The following is a 24,085-nucleotide window of genomic DNA, read 5'->3' on the forward strand; positions in this document are numbered from 1 at the left end:
AGTGGATGGAGATATCAGCATGCAAGGCCAAAGTCTGACAAAGGAGCTACAACAGAAGAGAAAAGCAGGAGAGACAAAGGCTTGGACAAAGATGGAGAGACAGAGAGTGAAAATGACGGCCAGTGTGGAGGCTGAGAAAAAGAAAAGGGTGAAAAGCACTTTCATATCTGTGTGTGCATGTGCGACATGGACAGCCCTGTCTGCTGTAATGAATGTGCTGGTGCAAAGAGAGAGCAGAGTATGTGCAGCCTAATTGGCTTCAGTTATCCATCTCTCTACTGACCAGGAAACTATTGTGCTATACACACACAACTTGTACACACACACACACACACACACACACACAGAATTTTCAAGAAAATGTCATAGCAACCAACACATTTAGAAAGTGCTAGCTAGTCCTCAGTGTTAGCTCGTTCTCAGTTTGACTGACTGCTATTTCAAATGCCATTTCAATCAAATGCCCTTTAATGTTGAGTGGGTGAGTGAGTGAGTGAGTGAGTGAGTGAGTGAGTGAATGTGTGCGAGAGAGAAGAAAGCAAAGCGAAAGACATGGGGGGAAGAAGAGGAGAAGGATTCTCAGAGGAAATGCACTCAGAACTTCACCGAACATCTGGCTCAACCAGACATTTATGTCAGTGTTAATTAAAATTCTCATCAAAGGGCATCGTCTTCATTTCTCTGCTCAGATGTGCCTCATGAATCATGAGCGTAAGTGTTCTTGGTGCACTTATTATAGATTTTAAGTGCAAGTTTTCTTAGGAGGGTTATTATAGATTATAACTGTAAGGGTTCTTAACTAGGACTGCAATGACGCGGCACATCAGATTTCATTTGATACAACATACAATGCTCTCGATATGGCTATATATTGAACAATAGTTCCATCAGACTGCATAACAAAATCAGCTACTTGTCATTAAAAAAAGAGTGCTTATACTATAGGAGCTGCAACAAACATTTAAACTTGAAATCAAGCCCACATTTCCACCTCTGAAAAAGTAACTTTTTTTTTAATATCTCAAATCAGGAGAGGCTACGGGGTTTAAAAAAAACCAAAAAAAAAAAAACCCACAGGCATCTTTAGCTGCATGACCCGCAACCCCCCGACCCCCGGGTGCAGTTTTAAGATGTCCAGCGCCCTCCACAATTATTAGCACCCCTGGTTAAGATGGGTTAAAAGCCTTAAAATAAATTCAATTTTTACTGCAGAAGCATAATCTCTCACTGAAAATTGTAGAAAAATGTAACCTTTAACTCAAGTGAATGAAAATAAATAAATAAATAAATCAATCCCTGGCTAAGAAATAATTTTCATAAAACCGCCTGTTCTACAATTATTGGCACCCATAACAATTCCTAGAAAATAAATGTAATTGAAGCATTTCTGTCACTTCTACTGTAGTTTATAAAGTTGATCAGAGCATCTAGGAACCTTTAATTAGTAATTCATCACATCCTGTTTCCCTGGGGTATAAATATGATGGGACACAGAGGCCTATTTCTCTTATCCATTCTTCAACATGGGAGAGACAAGAGAACACACCATTCAAGTAAGGCAGATGTGTGTTGACCTTCGTAAGTCAGGCAATGGCTACAAGAAAATAGCCACCCGCCTACACCTGCCCATATCTACAGTCAGAGGAATCATCAAGGAGTTTAAAACAACTGGAACAGCGGCAAACAAGCCTGGACGAGGATGCAAGTTTATCTTGCCACCACGCACAGTGAGGAGGATGGTAAGAGAAGTGAAAAGTTCTCCAAAGCTCACTGTTAGAGAATTGCATCAAAGAGTAGCATCTTGGGGTCACAAAGTCTCCATAACAACCATCAGGCGCTATCTACATGCCAACAAGCTGTTTGGGAGGCATGCATGGAAAAAGCCTTTTCTCACTTACAAGCATAAACGTAAATGTCTGGAGTTCGCTAAACGGACTGACCGTGTGCTTTAGTCAGATGAGACCAAGATAGAGCTTTTTGGCAACAAACACTAAGTGGGTCTGGCGTAACACAAAAGATGAGTATGCAGAAAAGCCTGTTTCTCTTCCAAAGGCCCCGGGAACCTTGTTAGGGTGCATGGCATCATGAACTCTCTGAAATACCAGGACATTTTAAATCAAAATCTGGTGGCCTCTTTCTGAAAGCTGAAGATGGGTCGTCACTGGGTCTTTCAGCAAGATAATGACCCTAAACATGTGGCCAAATCAACACAAAAATGGTTCACCAGACACAAAATCAAGCTCCTCCCATGGCCATCTCATACCCCTTTTCCATCAAATCAGTTCCAGGGCTGGTTCGGAGCCAGTGCTGGTGCTAGTTCACAACTCGTTCAACTTGCGAGCCAGCTGAGAACCAGTTTGCTTTTCCATCGCTCGCGGTGCCACATCATTACGTCGCTGTATACGTCATTACATTGCTGTATACGTCAGTTACGTCGCTACGTTTGCTTAAACCTTGGCGTGAATATCGAAGCAAAAACAACACAGAAGAAGCAGCAGCAGCAGCAACAACAACAACAACAATAATAATAATGGATGACTTCGCGTTTGTACAGCTGCGGCTTCTCGCCGCTTAAAAATGGCGATCTTTCGCCGTCTTGTTATTGTTGTTGGTCTTAACAACTCCGCCCCCCCCGCTGACGTAAGCGGTTCTTTCCTCTGGCCCAGCAAAGAGTTGGTGCTAGCCTGGAACCGGTTTTTCTGGCCCCAGAGCCAGTTCTTTGTCAGTGGAAACAGAAAACCCGGTTCCAAACTAAGCACTGGCCCCGAACCAGCCCTGGAACTGCTTTGGTGGAAAAGGGGCATCAGTCCCCAGACCTCAACCCAGTTGAAAACCTGTGGGGTGAGCTGAAGAGGAGAGCGCATAGGAGAGGACCCAGGACTCTGGATGATTTAGAGAGAGTGCACAAAGAGGAATGGTCGAAGATTCCTCTCTCTGTATTCTCCCATCTTGTGAAATGTTATAGGAGAAGATTAAGCGCTGTCTTGTTGGCAAAAGGGAGTTGTACAAAGTATTAACATCAGGGGTGCCAATAATTGTGGCACACATGATTTCATGTAAAATAATTATTTCTTAATGTGGGATTTTTTTTCCCACTGAATAAATGCACTTGAATTAAAGGTTGGATTTTTCTCTTTTTTTTTTTGCATTGTTGTCCTATATTATTTTTAAAAAAAAAAGAATTAGAAGCCTGAGAACATGTCTTAACAAGGGGTGCCAATAATTGTGGAGGGCGCTGTAGTTGGGGTGGAAATTTTGTTGGCAATCCTGGATACCAATGTGCTTTAGAATATTTAATGTTTTAAATCAACTGAAAATGGAAACCCAAGGTACATATTCAGGCAAGGCTGGATCAAAAATATATTGTACTGAGGCACCACGGTATCGGAATCACGGTATCGGAATCAATCATACAAGTGGAGTGGTTGTCGTTCCATTTACCTCTTATAAGATTATGAGTGTAAGGGTTGTTAATGCACTTACCTGATGCTGGCACTAGCTTTAGTTGCTGCCTCGTTGTACATCTGGGTTGACTGCTGGTAGTATTCTTTATTCTATCATGGACAAAAAAAAGAAACAAAAACAGTTTCACTTGTTTTGTTGTTACCTGGATGCTAGATCATAAATCAATGTACAAGTTATGGCTGTTAATGTATTGACACTGGTGCCTCTTGACAGCAGAGGCGGCTGCGGTTCTCTGATGCAGAAGGCTAGATGGTTAAACAGAGCCATTAAAGTGCATTTATACCTCCATCAGTTTGGTGGAACAGACTTTGTGAGGCACAGTTAAATTTTATTCAGTGAGACATCCAATGGCATTCAAACTGCAATTACTGAGGGAAAAAGAGCGAGAGAGAGTGCGAGGATGAAGTGAGAGAGATGCAAAAAGAGAGAAAACAGGAGAGAGAAACAGACAAAAGTGGATTAAGTAAGCAAGGTGGACGAAATGTGCTTGTGGACCGGAAGAACGTTTTCATAGTTCTTAGACCTGTTGGAGGAAGTTCCTCCTTTTTTGTGTCCCCACACTGCAGGAACTGAACAATCGGATCGTTCTCGTAGTTCAACGCCATTTTGAAGAACTTTTTTAGTGCCTACTTCAGGGTAGCCTCTCCCAGCACAAGAGGAACCATGAGTGACTTAAGTGTACGTTGATTGGTTGAATACAAGTCAACGGAGAACCAGCAACCGCCATTTAAAAAAGAACTCTGTGTAAAAACAGATCTTAAAGTTAGCATTAAATCAAAATTAAAAAATAAAAATAAAAAGGGGTGGTGGTGGTTGGGGGAGGACACCATGGTCAAATGGACTGACAGAAGTCCAGGCTTTATTGATCCTATACATGGCGGAGGAAATACAGCACAACTTCTGACACATCTAAGCAAAATATACAAATCTTTGCTAGTAATTCCTGCTAATGTCCAATTAGGCTCATGTCATTTGAGCATTCTTACTGGTAGTGCGAATGCAAACAAGGGGGAGGTGAAAAAACCCTACTGAAGATTTGTAGTTCTCAAGGAAGCTCTCCAGTAGGTAGTCCATCTACCAAGCATCTGTAGCCGCTCATCCTGTGCAGGGTCGCGGGCAAGCTGGAGCCTATCCCAGCTGACTACGGGTGAAAGGCGGGGTACACCCTGGACAAGTCGCCAGGTCATCGCAGGGCTGACGCACAGAGACAAACAACCATTCACACTCACATTCACACCTACGCTCAATTTAGAGTCACCAGTTAACCTAACCTGCATGTCTTTGGACTGTGGGGGAAACCGGAGCACCCGGAGGAAACCCACGCGGACACGGGGAGAACATGCAAACTCCGCACAGAAAGGCCCTCGTCAGCCACGGGGCTCGAACCCGGACCTTCTTGCTCTGAGGCGGCAGCGCTAACCACTACACCACCGTGCCGCCCCAGTGGGTAATTCCTCTCAATAAGTCCCAATAAGAAATAGAGAGCAACAAAGACTAGAGCATCCCATAGGTTATTCTGAATCACTTCGTTTACTGACCTCAGAACTTACTTAAATGAGGGAAAAAAAATCTCCAAAAAACACATCAAAATGAACAAACACACATGCATCACAATTATTGGCACCCGTACATTGAGTACTGAAACCTCCTTTTACCAGCATAACAGCACTGAGTCTTCTCCAATAATGCTTGACAAGATTGGAGAAAACGGAGCAAGGAAGAGGCGACTCCTGAATTCAGGGTCTCTCTAGATCCCCCAGATCTAGAAACCTAGCTCTCGATCTAGGTTTTCTCTGGTGGACTGTCCTCTTAGATTAGAAAGATTAGATTAGATAAAACTTCATTGATCCCTTTGGGAGGGTTCCCTCAGGGAAATTAAGATTCCAGCAGGATCATTACAGATAAACAGAGAAAAGAAATAGAGAAAAACTTCTAGATAAATTAAAATAAATTAAGTATTTACATATACAAATATAAAAGAATAAGATATGGGGAAGAGAGGAAGCGGGGAAGAGAGGAGGGGGGGCAGCAGGAGAGATATTGCACATTGTCCGGTATTGCTTATTGTCAGGCTAGGCTACTGCTCCTTCCCGTCCTCTGTCCTCCTGTTACCCCTCCTCCCCCCCAGAGAGGAGTTGTACAGTCTGATGGCGTGAGGGACAAAGGAGTTTTTGAGTCTGTTCGTCCTGCACTTGGGAAGGAGCATTCTGTCACTGAACAGGCTCCTCTGGTTGCTGATGTCGGTGTGCAGAGGGTGACTGGCATCGTCCATGATGTTCGATAGTTTGTCCATAAACCTTTTCTCTGCCACCGTCACCAGAGGGTCCAGCTTCATGCCGACCACAGAGCCGGCTTGCCTGATCAGTTTGTCTTGCGCTCACCCCACTTGTACTTTCTTTTTCTTTCAATGAGGTTCAGGTCAGGCAGCTGGAAAGGCCTTCATAAAAGCTTCATTCTGTAGTCACTGAACCATTTTTGCTTGAAGATCGAACCATGATCCAGTTTTAGCTTCTTAGCAGATGCAGCCAGAGTTTCATTTACATGTTTCTAGTACTTCCACGATTCAATGCATCCTAACAAGAAGCCAAGCAGCCTGTGTCACATGTACACCCAAGCACAGACTTAAGCACACAGTGAAATTTAACCTCTGCATATAAGCCATCTGCAGCAGTGAACACACACATGCGAGCAATGAGCGCACACCCAGAGCAGTGGACAGCTATGCTACAGCGCCCAGGGAGCAGCTGGGGTGCCTTGCTCAAGGCAATTTCAGCCCAAGGTCACCCCATGTTAACCTAAGCGCATGAAACCGGAGCACCCGGAGGAAACCCACGCAGACACGGGGAGAACATGCAAACTCCACACAGAAAGGCCCCCGTCGGGCGCTGGGCTCGAACCCAGAACCTTCTTGCTGTGAGGCGACAGCGCTAACCACCACACCGTGCCGCCCTTAATCACCACAGATTCTCCAGCATATTTAACAGTCGGGATTAGGTTCTCTCTATCACTATTCTTCTTCTTACGCCAAACCCACCTTGGGTGTCTGCTGCCAAAAAAGCTCTATTTTTGTATCATCTAGCAGACTCCAGGCACTTACTTTTGTGGTTCGATGAAAGAAAAGGCTTTCTTCTGGCATGCCTTTCAAACAGATTGTTGCCATGGAGGTGGCATTGAACTGGAGACTAATTGGAGACTTAGTGACACCAACAATGCTACCATCTTCTCTAAATCTCCAACTGTGATTGTTGCTGAAATGTCGATAGGTTTCTCTTTTATTTTGAGTGCGAGATTAAGCCAATTAACCACAAAAACATCCCCCCCATGTTTACCAAGAGGGTCAGTAATTCTGGAGCGGACTGTATGAATGAAAAAAAGACAATGCTATTTTATGCATACATGTTATCCACGTATTTATGTATGCATAATCCCATACAAACAAACTTCTCCATTTAGACATATTTAATGTTATAATCAGACATTGTTAAGAGAAGGAGCTTCAGTTATCAGAATTTAAACAGACGTAAATTTTAAATTTATAAAAGCTTCACCATGACTTCGTCCCAAGCGGCAAATAAAACAATTAGAGTCAGTGTGCCACAAATCATTTAGCACAGCGGCACTAAAATCTCAATCTCGTTGGTAATCCCAAATGCAGGTTCAAACGGCTGGGACTGTTTCATTTGGCGGGATAATTACAGCCATTATTCCCAGTCGGAATACGGATAGAGCAATGGACAGAAAAGAATAATTGCAGAAAGAGAGTGAGAAAAGTGCTGGAATCAGAAGCCATCATGCAAAAATCGCTCCATTAAATTCCTAGGACTCTCAACAGGAGGATGTTCATTTTAACATTTCATACTCACTGAGCTCCTATAATCCTCCACTCTGACCTTTTCGTCTTGGAAGGAAGAAATAAGAAAAAAAATAATAAATACATTCCACTTCCACAGTATGTGCGCCTTCTTATGTCTCTCTCTTCTCTCCCCCTACTTCTAACTTTCTTCCTCTCGACCCCGGCTCTCGCTAGTAGTGCGTTTACATGCACATAGAGAAAATCGAATTTCTGCCATTGCTCAACTGAAATCGAAGTTCTAAATGCCATGGAAACACCTTAGCTCGGCTGAAATTGAACCGAACTTGATTTCTCGTAATCGAGCTACGCGACCTAGATTATGTGATTGTAGCCGAGCTACTTAGTGCATGTAAACCCTATCGAGCTACGTAGTCGAGCTACTTACTTCAGCACTGCCCCTTCCGGAAGTGACGACTGACGAGACCACAAGCGGGAAACACAACAGCCTCGGTCGGCATGACAACGAATCATGACAACGGCATCTTTTCTTTTTGTGGCATTGTTTGCACTGTTGAAATTTAGCTCACTTACTGTATCACCAAATACATCTGTACAGCTGTTGCATAGCTGTGAACTGTGTACATAAACAAGTCATTGTATTTGTGTGTGTATATATATATATATATATATATATATATATATATATATATATATATTCCAACATCTGAAGAATGTCAATAAAAACAAAACAATTGAACTTTGTGTGTTTATTAAGGCATAAGTTAAATTGTAAGCAAAAAAAAAAATTTTTTTTGTAAGCAAAAAATGGACTTTAGAAAAATATACAATTGTGCAAAATAAGTTGTCTTACAAAACAGTGGTCTGCGCAGGACAGTTTGTAGCCATACAGTCTGTTAGAGCAAGCCTAACAGCTTGAGCACGGAACTTGTGAACACGGAACTGCCAGTGTTGCCAGATTGGGCGGTTTTAAGTGCATTTTGGCGGATTTGAACGTTTTGGGCTGGAAAACGTCAGCATTATCTGGCAACACTGCTGATAACTTTGTTTATACTCTTGAATAGCTCTTCTTCATGACGACAACCGGAAGTGTACAAACACGATGGGGCGTGTAGCGCCACCTGTGGCTCGGGTGCACAATGTACCTCACACAATAGCTCGATTTCCTTGTGTGCATGTAGGATTGGATTTCTCTGGCACCCCTGCTGGGACCCTTAGCTCGATTACCGACAGTAGCTCGATTTGGATGTGCATGTAAACGCACTGAGTGCGGCTCCAGTCTTTGTAATTAGAGTGAAAACCTGCACCTTTAAAGCTGCTTATGTTTATGTATACGTTCTTTGCACTCTCAAAACTACCATATCATACATACCACAAGACCTACTGTTGCGTATTGCTTGTGCATCTCTTTAATTAAATGTCGTGGCGGTGCATATGAAGCGGCTAGGTCGGCTGGAAGTACCTTCCCCGAAGCGTTCCAAAATGTTTTTGTTAGATAAAATAAAAACATACAACGCTATTCATAAGAGTGGAATAAAGAATGAGAGCATACTGCTATCTCTCTTAGAGGCTTAGGAATAAATGAATGGGCGATGGAGAGGAGCGCTATGGATTTGGAGCTTAAGCTGAGGCTACGGATGGAGGTGGAGGGTTAGCGGTGTAGTCCTTCATTTCTCTTGCCCAGGTAAAGTCTCTCTTGCTGGGTTGGATATCACTGTGACAGCCCATCGCCCAAAGCCTCCTCCTCCAGAGATAAGCTGTTAGGCTGTTTTGATTACCGCTGCTTACAAATGCGCAAGTGCTTAAGAGAGCGGTTTCAAAAGTGGTGACAAGTACATGAATGCGCGCGCGCACACACGTGCGCGCACCTCTTTTTGGGAACACAGTGATGGCACAGAGGAGACCAGTAAGATTAAGAGTGTGTGTGTGTGCTGGTTATATCTGCAGCTCACTCAGGATTACTCTCTATGGCAGAACTTAACAAAGAGAGTGCCGGATTAGTGTGTGTATGCTGAATCTTAAAAAGCCTGTGTTTGAGCTGTCGATCAAAACACTTTTTGCAAAAGCACACACATACACAACTATGCAGCGCACACGCGTCAACTGAGAGGAGATTAAAGGGCTCGCCTCAACAGAGCGAGGGATGGAAAGAGAGAGAAAATGAACGACTAAAAAAAAAAAGTGTCTTTTCACATGTTTCTATTTGGTTGTGTAAGCAGGGTAGTGCATCAGAGTTCGCACCTGTATTATGTGTGCGTATGCATGCGTCTTCATGTGTAACTATGACTGAGTGAATGTGCAAATGAGGGTTGAGAGTGGATAACTGTGTGTGTGTTTGCATGTGCTGCTCCAGAATACAGAGTGAGCGGAGGTAAATAGACCAGAGGGTGTCTGTCTGGGTCTAAGTGGACTCCAATTCAAGAAAAACTGCTGTCAAAATGGTATGTACCTTCACAAAGCAATGAGTTATATGGGTGTACGGAGGAGAAGAGATGAAGCTTTCTGCAAGACTGTGGAGAATTGCACAACAGATCATGTCAAACTGTGATATAAAGGCAAAAGTGCCATGAAAACGAATTTGAATTATTAGTCCAGTGTGTAACCTCTACTGCAGTAAAGTAAAAAGGTTACGCTCAAAAAAAATCAATCGCAATTTGGAACTGCTGAAATTATATTTTGCGTTGGAACAAGGCTTAATTGCTGCATAAACTCACTGACAGATTTGCAAGATACTCGATAGACGAAAGGATAATTGACTGTCTTTTGAATGGAGAGTCTGGGGTCGTCCTCTTCTGTTTATTTCTTTATTTTCGACCGCTCTCCTGATCTGTAATGCTAGCTGTAGTGTTTAAATGGTTTACTCACATGTTAAATACCCAAAATACAGCAGGGTGATAAGGGAGCACAGGAACAGCAGTCATGAAGGTGTAGAGGAATCAAGCTGATAGAGGAAGATATACATTAAAAAAAAAAACCTAAAGCTGAAACAATTCAGCTGCGCGAGTCGAAGCTCATTCACTGCACAAATAGAACGACAGCCCTTGTGACTCTCAGCAGCCAATATCTCTGCTCCATTTCACTCTAGCTTCACCAAAAAAAAAAAAAAAACATTTCAGGACAAGCTCGTACCCTCCATCTCGCAGGAATTATGTGAAGGCTAACATTGACTGCAATAAATCTGACTGGATCAAAAACAAAGAAAAACATATTATATTCACGGCTTCAAAGAAACCAGGAAAAAATATGAGCAGATATACTACGATACTGGTTGCCAAGTCTTTGTCAGAGAAGTCTGTCAACAAACAGCTCAGATTTTTAGATGTATTATTAGACCTTGAAAAATAGTTTATTAAAAGGAATGTCCTTAAAACTGACTGTCTATATATTAAAACCTTCCAAAATGTAATCCTAAGGAATTTATCATTATTATTGCTATTATCGTCACCACTACTACTACTACTAATAATAATAAAAAAAGGGCGGCACGGTGGTGTAGTGGTTAGCACGGTCGCCTCACAGCAAGAATGTTCTGGGTTCAAGCCCAGCAGCCAGCGGGGGCCTTTCTGTGTGGAGTTTGTACATTCTTCCCGTGTCTGCGTGGGTTTCCTCCGGGTGCTCCGTTTTCCCCCACAGTTTAAAGACATGCGGTTAGGTTAATATGGGACGGTTTTGGGCTGAGGTGCCCTTGAGCGAGGCACCTAACTCCCAACTGCTCCCAGGGCGCTGTTAGCATGGCTGCCCACTGCTCTGTGTGTGTGTGTGCGCTCATTGCTCACGTGTGCGCGTGCATGTGTGTGTTCACTGCTTCAGATGGGTTAAATACAGAGAGGAATTTCACAAATGTGTGATGAATAAAGTTGTGCTTTCTTTCTTTCTTTCTTAATAATAATAAAACCTTAATAGTAGTAGCCGTAGTAGACGGCTAGTAGTAATTTTTTTTGGGGGACAGGGCTCTACGTTAACTTTGAGACATGGTTGCCCATTTGGGCAACCATTTGTAGAAATCTGGTTGCCTGAACTCAGAACATGGTTGCCCAAATATTACATATTTTTTTATTTATTATTCAACCTTCTCAGACACTGTCTGTATCAACAAGCATTGACACTAGCGCCCCGTGCGAGTAATGCGGTGATTAGTCATGTAGTGAAGGACATACCAATAGCCAGTCCCCCCAGGATTCCGCGGGCCTTTTTTGTGATTGTTGCGGGCTAAAATGTCTGATGTTGCGGGGGGTTTTCCAAAAAATTGCGATGAAAGTTGCGGTGTTTTTTAGGTTTCTGTTGCGATTACATTGCGAGAGGAAGTGAAAGTTGCGAGAAATTGTTGCGATTTTCTCTTTTTGTGATTAAAATTGAGTGATATGTTAAATATTAAGTTATTACTGAAAAACTATTGATTAAAAAAAACAAAGACACTGAGAAATGGTCCTATAAACAACTTTACCAATATAAAAGATTACCAGGACTACAAAAATGCAGAAAAATAGGCTTTACTTATCCAAATGCACCTGCTGGTTCAAAAGTTAAAGTGCAGAGAACCTCACAGCACAACATGAAGTTACCTTAAAATATAATATAAATGCCTCAGCTTTCATGTAAGAAAAAAAAATATTAATACTAGTACTGTGTGCAGGCAGTCTCTCCTGAAGACTAAATTAAACAATAATTATAAACTAATAAAATAAATGGCTCAGGCTTCATAGAAGAAAACAACAATTTAAACAGAATCTCACAGTATGATGCTGAAGCTGCCTAAACAATGGAAAATAAAAACATTTTGGCAAAAATGTTGGCATCCATTAATTTCTTGTATTAAGTAAAAAATAATGTAAAGTGCACACAGTCCTTCACTGTAAACATAACACACTTTCAGTAACAGAATTTAAGCCTATATAAACACTGACTCACACATTCAGCGTTGCCAGATACTGCTGACGTTTTCCAGCCCAAAATATGTTCAAAACCCGCCAAAATGCATTTAAAACCGCCCAATCTGGCAACACTGCTCGCACATGCTGCTTCTCTTGAACGTATACACGGAAGTAAGGCAGAAGGTAGTTTGTCGACGTCACCTCAAGACGACGCCAACGATTGGTCAAATTTGCGGGAAGGTTGCGGTGATTGGATATAATTGCAGCACCGCCCTGAATTTGCGGGGATTGGTTGAATTTGCATTGAAGTTGCAAATCGCAACATCGCGAAATCCTGGAGGGTCTGAATCGAACACTGAATATGCACTACGCGATAATTATTAGCAATGGGAAACTGCATTGCAAGCCCACGATGTGCAAATGTGAATTCCGCTAGTTGTTGAACATCCCGTAATGATAACATGGATGCGGTCTTTCCGAGTCAAACAATCGCAAATCGTGATGGAATTTCGTCATAATATGAATGAATAAACATCATTTTTCATGCAGGTTGACATATTTGGGTAGTTGCCCGATCGGGCAAGTATTTGTGAGAGTCTGGCTGCCTCGGGCAATCGGGCTACTGTTAATGTCGAGCCCTGCCCGGGGAGGCAGTTGGGCAGTGAATAATATACAGCATTAATATACAATTTTAAAAGACTACATACAATTTGGCATGTAAATCTGAACTGTGTTTCATCTGAATAATGACACGATACACAGAAATATTGTATCCCTTTTATTCAAACCACTAAACTTATGGGTTTTGTCATCTTTCCTTTTGTGTAATTTGTACTTGGAACAGAATTCGTGTTCAGCCCATCAACTTTCAGTTTCTCCTGCAAACATTTTTTTTTCGTATAAAAATAACAATAGACTACATAATACTAGGGGTGTGCATTGGCACAGCCCTCACGATTCAATTCGATTACGATTCGGAGGGTAACGATTCGATTCAATCCGATTCTACGATGCATTGTGATGCGTTAAAATTTTACTGAAAGCAAGGCAAATTTCTCAGTAGTTATGAGGCAGTACAAGCAGTCAGATACTGAACAACATTTTATTGGCCGTTGTGTGTATCACTACTGTTTTAAACAAAATAAAATTGAATGTTATAGAGTTTCAAATATGAAAAAGAAAACAAATTACAGCTTTTTAGTGCTTTGAATGAGACCAGATCTTTCTTTTTTTACACACCGGTCTTGTCTACTTTCCCATCAACCTCGTAGAATCCAAAATGTGCCCAGATGTCAGCTTTCCAAGCTTTGGATGCGTTAATAATAACCTGTCTCTCGCAGTCCTCTTCCTCCGCCTCAGCCATCTTGCTAAGCTAGTGCTCTCTTGACTGGTGTGCAGCTACAGACTGCGCATGTCTGTGATGTTGCTCCGGAAATGCCCATGAAAGTTTTTTTTTTTTTAAATACGCTGAATCGATCTGGCATGTTGCCGAATCGATGCTGAATCGTCCATGCCCCGCATTGCGATGCATTGCCGAATCGATTATTGTTGACACCACTACATAATACACTTCGTTCACGTTCGTTACATCTGTAACTGAGCCCGTAATGCGCCTACAGGTGACCTATTAAGGAAACGTCACCAAAATGGGTGAGAATTTTAGTCCAGCGGAGCTCAAATCTAGGTGAGCGTGTCATGCTGTGTAGTCACGTGACAACTGTTGCTGATTGGCTGCATGCCTATAGCACTGGGCTCGTTATAGTTAGGCCACAGCCTCGCTTCAACGTCATTGTTTTTGTGTGTGTGTGTGTGTGTGTGTGTGTGTGTGTGAGTGAGAGAGAGAGAGAGAGAGAGAGAGACTGCTAATGGTACTGTTACACTTGGTTTAAATTTTTTTTTATTATAATAATAATAATAATAATAAATTCCCAAATAATCCTCTTTAAAATGTTTGTTGACCGCAGTTGAGATGATGTGGATGCCAAAAACATGAAAATGAATGTTACGAGACACCCTGAGGAGTAATAATGCAAATGAGTACTAATACTAATAGTAGTAGTAGCAGCAGTAGTAACAGGAGTAGTAGTCGTACGAAATGTAAGAATAGAGAAGTAGAAGCAGTAGTAAGATTAGTAGCAGTAGTAGTATTAGTTGTAGAAGTAATGATAGTAGAAGTATGAGTAATAGTAATGGTGGTAGTAGTGATAGGAGTAATAGTACAGGGTTAGTCAAAATTATGTTAACGCTAATGGATTATTTTTATTATTCTTTAAATGGTACTGTCGCTCGCTGGTTTTTGTGTGTTGCATATGATGGCGAACAGGTTGAGACCGTCCTGTAAATCATCTTGCACGTATGATGTATGTTTTGTGAATAAATGGTTTCTAATTTTGACCAACCCTGTATTAGTAGCATGAATTCACTCCAAGTTGAGTTGAAGCCATTTTCTCTTCTATCTCAGCACGATAAGCTAGCATCAGCATACACTGAAGACGCCACCTCGTACTGCTTCTGTGTGAACAATATGCATACAGCCATGCTGTGAGAAAAAGAACAGTAAGAACTCAGCTTCATGTAATGTTTAACAGCAAACCGGCTCAGTAAGCGGCAGAAGAAAGACACATTACAGAACAATGGCCATAAACTGAACTTGCCTCTTTTTCCAAAAGTATTTTAAATTAACATTTCACAATGAATCTTTTTAAGTATTTATAATGCTTCTGTTGGGACTCTGGGGAACAGGTTTATGTGCAACGTCCACTGTCTGATTTTTTCCTGTGATTTTTAACATATAAAATCAGCAGGGCATACAAATATACGTAAATAGCCTCAGCCATATATGTCAAGTCACATTTTTTTTTGATGTAAAAACTGTGGCTTTAGGGGTGCTTGACATTAAAATGAAGATTAATGAAAGAGTATGGGGACTGACGCGCTCACTGCACTGCTGAAACGGAAATTAAACAGTGACAGCACAGGCTACAATTTTGTGATCTCTCTACAAATGCTCAAGAGTGGAAAAGCTATACAATCGTACAGTAAAGAGCAGAGCACTCAAGAGTAATTGACACACACAGCTTTGCATTTGTTGAGATTAATATAAATTAATCAGTTGGAAAAACATTCATCCCTCTTTTACAAAAAAAAAATAATCATGACATTTATATGCACAAAATGTTATTCAGAAAAAAAAAATCCTTACTAAGCTGCTTATATGGCTAATGAATATTCCACTAGCAGAGTGCGGCTCCATATTTAAGAGAAATGCAACGACCTGATTTTTGATGGCTTGACCATATGACATCTGTACGTACGTGTACCACCACAGGGAATCCGACCGCAACTGCAAGGCAACGTCTCTCAAACACTTGACCAGGGGCGTAGCCATCATTTTAGAAGTGAGGGGGACAAATTGTTCAGAGGTCTACTGAGTGATTTATCATCCTCTCGCATTCAATTGCACCTCTCCTTAGCAGCTAAAGAACCACATAACCACAAACAGCACAGCACCAGGGAACCGATTTTAGTTCTTTAAAATGATATACTATCAAAATCTAAAGTCAAAATCTATAAAGTAAAATTTATAAATAGAATTAAGAATTGTAGTAGTGACATAGCTAGTTATATTCTCTTCTCATCTGTGACTCTGCATAATCATCCCTGTTGGCCTCTGGTCCACTGTCTCCTCTCTCACCCTGCTCTTTCTATTGTGGCAATAAAGATTCAAAAATACGTGGAAAGCAACATTTTGAAATAGAATTAGGAATACCGTAATAATAATCAGCAAATTCATGTACTTTAAACTTTAACTACCACAAAAATAAATAAAATCTTTACAAAAATAACAGTCAAAGGAACACAATACATTTATATTCTTATTTTCTACCCAGAAGTGAGTAACCTTAGAGGAGCCAAAATAGTAATGTTAGTCAAGTAAGAGTATTGTTACTTTAGAATAATATTCTCATCTCATTATCTCTAGCCGCTTTATCCTGTTCTACAGGGTCGCAGGCAGGCAAGCTGGAGCCTATCCCAGCTGACTACGGGTGAAAGGCGGGGTACACCCTGGACAAGTCGCCAGGTCATCACAGGGCTGACACATAGACACAGACAACCATTCACACTCACATTCACACCTACGCTCAATTTAGAGTCACCAGTTAACCTAACCTGCATATCTTTGGACTGTGGGGAAAACCGGAGCACCCGGAGGAAACCCACGCGGACACGGGGAGAACATGCAAACTCCACACAGAAAGGCCCTCGCCGGCCACGGGGCTCGAACCCGGACCTTCTTGCTGTGAGGCGACAGCGCTAACCACTACACCACCGTGCCGCCTAGAATAATATTACTCAAGTAAAAGTAAAACGTATTTTGCAACAAAACAACTCTTAAGAGTACAATTTATCCGAAAAGTTACTCAAGTAAATGTAACGGAGTAAATGTAACTAGTTACTACCGCCTCTAAGTTAGCTAGCTAGCTTAACGAACTAAACTGACATCTATTTGTCATCTTTTAGCTAAACATTATCTACATTCAACAGCATTACTCAACTTACACGGTTTGTTTGGAAAAAACTGTCTAAGGTCTTTAGCCTCTTGGCTGGTTTGCTGAACATACAGAAGCGCTGCCCAGATCTGAATCACACCAAAGATACTCATACAATATTTTCTAAAGCATCTCTGATCACACACGACAGCGGTGTTTGTTTGCCGCCTCAGCTCCGCCTGCTCATGATGCGTTTAGAGGTGGCTCGGAAAAACATGTTTCCACATGTTAAAAATGAATTGAGTAATTGTAATGGCTGTAAAAAGTGCGGGGGACAGAGGGCACAAATACAAGAAGTGCGGGGGACATGTCCCCCGTGTCTGCTATGCCCATGCACTTGACCACAAAATTTGTATCTTTATTTACATAAGATAGATGGGTTTTTATCCAGCGCTTATTTTTCATTTGCTTTTTAATTAAAAAAATAAATAAATAATGTGGGATTATTTACTGACACATTTTATGGAAAATATTCACGAAAGTTTCATATAAAACTAATTAAAACAGTTTTATTAGTCCACTGGGTTGTTGGACAATTGACAGTTTCTGTCATGCAAGTGTGACACATGGATGTAATCGCAGGAAGAGTGTTATTGAAAACACGCTAGCAAACAGATCCAAAACGGAGACAGGCAGTGGTCGAGTGAGGCACAGACAGGATATCAGAGGTAATACAATACTGTCAGTACAAAAACTCAAATGGAGTCAAAACCGGAAAAGCAATACAAAATACAAGGCTTGGTAACATCAGACGCAGGGTACAGAGTGCATACTTTGCCAAGAATAATAATAAAAATCCATTAGTGTTAACATAATTTTTTTATATATATATATATATATACACACACACACACATACACTAGTGCATCTCAAAAAATTAGAATACCATGAAAAAGTTCCTTTTTTTCATAATTTAATTCAAAAAGGTAAACTTTCATATATTCTATATTCATTACATGTAAAATGAAATATTTAAAGCCTTTTGTGTTTTAATTTTGATGATTATGGCTTATAGCTCATGAAAATCAGAAATCCAATATCTCAAATTATTAGAATATTCCTTAAGATCAATCAAAAAAAGGATTTACAATACAGAAATGTCCAACTTCTGAAAAGTATATTCATTTATACACTCAGTACTTGGTTGGGGCTCCTTTACCATGAATTACTGTATCAATGCGGTGTGGCATGGAGGTGATCAGTCTGTGGCACTGCTGAGATGTTATTGAAGCCCAGGTTGCTTTGATAGTGGCCTTCAGCGTATCTATTTTTGGGTCGGGTGTTTCTCATCTTCCTCTTGACAATACCCTGTAGATTCTCTATGGGGTTCAGGTCAGGCAAGTTGGCTGGCCAGTCAAACACAGTAATATCATGGTCAGCAAACCATTTGGTAGTAGTTTTGGCACTGTGGGTAGGTGCTAAGTCCTGCTGGAAAAGGAAATCAGCATCTCCAAAAAGCTCGTCAGCAGATGGAAGCATGAAGTGCTCTAAAATCTCCTGGTAGATGGCTGTGTTGACTTTGGACTTGATAAAATACAGTGGACCAGCACCAGCAGATGACATGGCACCCCAAATCATCACAGACTGTGGAAACTTCACACTGGGCTTCAAACACCTTGGATTCTGTGCCTCTCCACTCTTCCTCCAGACTCTAGAACCGTGATTTCCAAATTAAATGCAAAATGTACTTTCATCTGAAAAGAGGACTTTGGACCACTGAGCAACAGTCCATTTCTTTCTCTCCTTAGCCCAGATAAGACACTTCTGACATTGTCTCTGGTTCAGGAGTAGCTTGATATTAGGAATGCGAAAGTTGTATCCCCTTTCTTGAAGATGTTTGTTCGTGATGGGTCTTGATACACTGACACCAGCCTCAGTCCACTCCTTGGGAAGCTCTCCCAAGTTCTTGAATCAACTTTTCTTGACAATCCTCTCAAGACTGCGGCCATCCTTGTTGCTTGTGCACCTTTTCCAGCCACCCTTTTCAGCAATGACCTTTTGTGGCTTACCCTCCTTGTGGAGGGCATATCAGTGATCATCTTCTGGACAACAGTCAAGTCAGCAGTCTTCTCCATGATTGTGGTTGTGTGCACTAAACTAGACCGAGAGATACACCGTGTTCAAACTTCGGTTTCACATCGATCTCAAGTGGTATTGCCATGATGAGGAAACTTAGACTCGCACAACTTACACAAACACTTGTTTGTCACAAGACGGTAAGAAATGCCACCAAACTGGGCTTTTAAAAGCCGGTGGCTTCAGGAATTCTGAGTCGTCCACCATGTTGTTCACAAAGCAACGCGTGATCTTGCAAAATTGCTATAGTGACCACAAACATGGCTGCACCCACATACAGCTCTGGATACCAAATCAAATTTTTAATATCAAAATTATGCCGTTTGTCAAAATGTATGCATCTCGGGTTATCAGGATGAAATTAGGTATTGCTCGTGAATCGTGATTCATGAAATTTTAATACATTTTTGAATCGTGGATTGAAATGGATCGACAGATCGGGGATCGATTAATCGTCACACCTCTACTGTCATATTTGGAATAACAGTGGAATATTAGTATGCATTGTAAACACACTAACAAAAGGAGAAAGTGAAAAGTGTGGAGGAAAATTGTTTCCCTTTTTTTTTTTTAAAAAAAAGCGGTTCAGTGACTCAAGGTTTTGTTCTGGTTTCTTCTACAGGTTTTCCATCATCCAGCTCCACGGTTCCTTTCCAGACAGTTTGACTGGTGTGCTCAGCACCATATGAAACATACTGAAGAACATTTCGAGCAAAACTGCTAAGAATTACAGCAACACTCTGAACGTCAAATTGTTAAGAATTAGCAGTAGTATCGTTAGACAGTCATGTACCTAGTTCGCAACATAGCCATAGTGCTCATAAAGCTGTGGGTTTTTTTAGGTTTTGAACATTAGCATACTATTTAGGTATAGTGGCTTATGTTGTGATTTTTATCTTTGTGAATTATTTAGTAATTGCTGTGTGATGTGCTTTGCATCAGAGTGTTAGGTCATGTTTATAGTAGAATTCATTTGTGCTGATTGCTTTTCTTTTCCTCGTTGATTATCATAAATATGAGCAATAGTGCATGTGAGGAAACATTCCTGGTAGAGTAAATGCATATTATTACCTTGTTAAAATGAAGCTTCTTTGTTATTCAGTAACTACACTTTGTGCTGACAGGCTAAAGCAAAAAGAGGTCATCTTCTACAATAGGTGTTACTACCACAATTTGTCCATTTCTGAAACAGCCTTCAAAAGTTGTTTACTTCAAGCCTGCTGATCTGAAAACAGCCTCGCTGTGCTTTTGTTTATTGTGCCATGTTGCGGTATTTTGTAGCAAGTTGTTGGATCGCACCCTCTCTCTCGCTTTGTCGCAGTTGTTTCCGCAGATATTCACATGCAAAGATTTCCAGGAATCTAAATGAATGTTTTATATGCATCGTAAACTGGACATTCAGTAAACAATGTCTGGTTATATCCACATTATATGCACATGCGATGAGCGTGAGGGAGTGTTACCGAGGCAACAGCGAGGAGAGCAAGTCCAATCAGAGTATTTGGCTTTTTAGCTGTTTAATCATGCCTGTTGTGTTTTTTTTTTTAACAAGTTTTAAATGATTTCCGATTCAGCATTATTAAAGGGACAGCAAGAAGAAGAGTTTGTGATTGCAGTAAAGTCGCCCAGGATTTGCTACTTGCCTGACATTCTGCAGGAAGGAGCTTGTTGAAAATAACAACATCCGCGCATTATTCGTTATCTTCTTATATTACGAACATTAAAATACATTATCTGGGAATAACTGCAAAGAAGTATCCTTGCTCATTCCAACACCCATTCAAACTCACAGCTATCTTTTAATAGAATAAAATGTGTAGCAGAAACAGGCTTTTTTTTGGAGCACCAACAGATTGTGGCGACGGCCGTTGCCGCCTCACAGTTCCAGGGTCCCTGATTCAATCCTGAGCTTGGGTTACTGTCTGTGTGGAGTTTTCATGCATGTTCTCCATGCTTTTCCTCTGGATTCTCCAGTTTCCTCCCACCACCCAATAATATGCTGGTAGGCAGAATGGCGAAGATAAACTGCCCCAGGTCTTAACGTACGTGTGTGCACGCGCACGTCCATGATACTCCGAGATGGAGTGGCATCCCATCCAGGGTGTATTCCCGCCTCACGCTCAGGAACATGGGGGAAGCCATGGCCTAAAGGTTAGAGAAGCAGCTCTGGGACCAAAAGGTCACCAGTTCGATTCCCTGGACCAGCTCAAGTGTGCTTGAGCAAGGCACCTAACCCCCAACTGTTCAGCCAGGCTGCTCTGGGTATGTTGTACGTTGCTCTGGATAAAAGCTTCTGGGTTGTTTTACAATCAGGGTACGCAAGCTAAAAATCACATTTAACACTTATTATCTTCAATATCAAAAGGCTAGACTAAATAAACTTGGTTGTTTATTGTAGCCCTGTGATAGCTCCATTTACCATGCAAAAAAAAATTTTGGTGATAACGTTATTTTTGGTGAATGTATGGCAATGTGTGTCATATTTAGCAAAATTACTCGTGTCATTTAGAAAAAGTGCTTTTTTGACCACAGGTAGCTCCAAAAGGGATACACTTAAATCATTCTTTACACCATAAAACAAAATATTTGGTTCCATATCATTGGAAACATAGTTAAGTTTTAATGTTGAATGCCAGTAAGTTTTCAGACTATTTTGATCAAATTAGTATGCAATTGTGTCAAAAAAAAATGTCCTCTCCGAGACAGCTAATTTTTCAATATAAAATAACATATAAACATCTAAAAATGATTTTTTTTTATCCTAAAATGTGGTCAAGATATTGGCAGAGGTGGAAAGAGTACTAAAATATTATACTCAAGTACAAGTACTGTTACTCTGATGAAATTTTACTTAAGTACAAGTAAAGTTACCAGACAAAAAAATCTACAAGTAAAAGTAAAAAGTAGATCATTTAAAATGTACTTTGAGTAAAAGTAAAACGTTACTTTTAACAATGGGTGTTTTCTGCCTCCATTGTGTTGTGCAAAAATGAAAAAGAAGAGGAAACAAGGATATATGTACATCTCAACCCAGATGTTTTATTTAAAGGAAGTGTATCAAATTGAATGCTTAGGATAACGCTGCATTAAAACTGAGACAAACAAAAAAGGTCAATACACACAGTCATGTCGTTTACATCGCCCTGACCACACACAAAGCATTGTACACGAAATATGAAAGTGAAATGTTGCACCGAAATCTCGTAGCTTGCCTGTGTGCACTGTGTGTTATTGAACAATTCAATTCAAACATTATTTGTTTTGCTTAGTATTCCTTTCTGGCCTGTTGGATGTAGAATGGTAGGAGGACTGATCACGTCAGGTTGGCGAGCTAACTTACTTGCATGATTAGCCAACCGAATAGCAGACTAGTTACCGTTATGTTACAGTACCAACAGGTTGCTACTTCAACATTAGCAATGCCATCCACTATTTTTGGAATATAACCAGCCTATTGTCGGTTTTACTATGGAAAGGAAACATTATGATCAGGGGCACAGATACGTTTTTTGAACTGGGGGGGACAAAAAACTGGGGGGGGGACAAAGCTGCCAGCAAACCAACCCCAACCCCAATATGCCTGTCAAACTTGTTGTGGGTAACCATAGCAACCAAGCTCGAGCTCGAAACCTGTGCAGTCTGCGCAGCTCAACCAACCGAATATCAGTCTTTGTTTTGTTTTATGTGAGTTGTTGCAACTATGTATACACTGCTGTGCACCTCAATAAACCGAATGGTAATTAGTCTTTTGATTTTTCCGTGAGGTTTGCCTTATGCAAAGAAAGACAGCATAGACGTTTTTTCCTCCCTATAAGTGGGGGGGACCGAACGAGGTGAATTTAAATCTGGGTGGGACGAATCCCACCCGTCCCCCCCTCTATCTGCGCCCGTGATTATGATGCCAATGACAATACTTACCTCAACATGCTTGCGCAGATTAGACGTCGAATTTTTGAATGCCGCAATGGTTGTCTTCTTGGGCACACAATCTGCATTGCATAATGAAACTGTCACCCCTTTTCTCTACGAAGCTGAAGTGATCACGTATGTAGGGCCAGGGGTACACTTCATTACTGGAAGAAATTGCATTTTCTGCAGGGTCGTCCACCACAGGTTCCTCGGTCTCCTCCATGTCCGCAGGGGCGCTTTATCAACACCCGTGGCCCAGGGGCTAGGCCCCTCATAGGCTACCTGTCAACCCTACCCTTACCATTGGCCAGGAAAACACTCTTATTTTATTTGCAATACGTGTCAAGCATTTACAGTGTAAGCGCGTAATTAGCCTAGAAGCCTACGATAGGTTACGTTTAGCTCAGCGTAGCTGCGCAAGGCCCACGCTCACATCGCTCAACACATCCGACCACAGAGGGAGAGAAGGCGGCGCACGTTATCATTACAGAGCCGGTTCTGATTATTACCATGGACAGGACAGTGATACTGCGTAACTTTCACGCAGGGGCATGGCCAGAGATAACCACACAAGCGCGCGTGCGCTAATGTAGACCTATGTGTTGTAAACATAAAACACACACACCTACAGACAAGTCCTTTTAAAAAATAAAATACATAAAAATAGCTTGGCGGCATGAAAACAAACATTCACTGCAAGACAAGGTGCCCTAGAATCGCCATCAGTTTTTAAATATCTATATGGACTTTGTTGTCAGGATTGCACAGCATGAGATATCAAAACTGTACCCAGATACAGGCTTCAAGTTCAGATATTGCATTCCAAATGAGGTATCCACAAGAGAAATGCGTACGAAAGCACGAGCATCAGGAGAGGGTTGCATAACAGAGATTCAATACGCAGATGATCAGGCCATACTCGCTGGATCCATCGAGGAGCTTCAGAATATTCTTCAGTTGTATGATAAGACCTACACCCGCTTTGGTTTACAAATATCATATGTCAAAACAGAAACAATGGCTTTTAACGTCAATGAGGATATCAAATGTAAACCAAGTATCATTTCCCTTGGCGGCACTAATATTAAAAACGTCCGCACCTTTAAATATCTTGGTTATAATGTCAGCAACTGTGATGAATCCTCACACTTCCTGCATGCTAGGATAAGTGCTGCATTCATGAAATGGAATGAACTGAAACACGTTCTAACCGACCACCGAATACTACTAAAAACCCGTATAAAATTCCTAGTGGCATGCGTTCGATCTCGTCTCCTGTACAGCACACAGGCATGGCAACTATCATCCAGTGAAATTCACAAAATTGAGGTGGTGTGGCACGGCTTCCTAAGGAAAATGATTAAAGGTGGATATAAACGAAAGAATGCCCCTGACCAAAAGAA

General features: G+C 41.3%; 1 protein-coding gene across 1 annotated transcript in view; it reads right to left on the minus strand.

The window, feature by feature from the left end:
- Positions 1-24,085, minus strand: part of LOC132885150 (MICOS complex subunit mic25a-like) — a 97,684-nt gene that overhangs the window by 22,430 nt on the left and 51,169 nt on the right. Inside the window, exon 6 of the mRNA XM_060919494.1 lies at positions 3,484-3,554. Coding sequence (XP_060775477.1) covers positions 3,484-3,554 — 71 coding nt within the window. The remainder of the gene's footprint in view (positions 1-3,483; positions 3,555-24,085) is intronic.

The sequence above is a fragment of the Neoarius graeffei genome, chromosome 4 (assembly GCF_027579695.1).
Source record: "Neoarius graeffei isolate fNeoGra1 chromosome 4, fNeoGra1.pri, whole genome shotgun sequence".
NCBI classification, from domain to species: domain Eukaryota; kingdom Metazoa; phylum Chordata; class Actinopteri; order Siluriformes; family Ariidae; genus Neoarius; species Neoarius graeffei.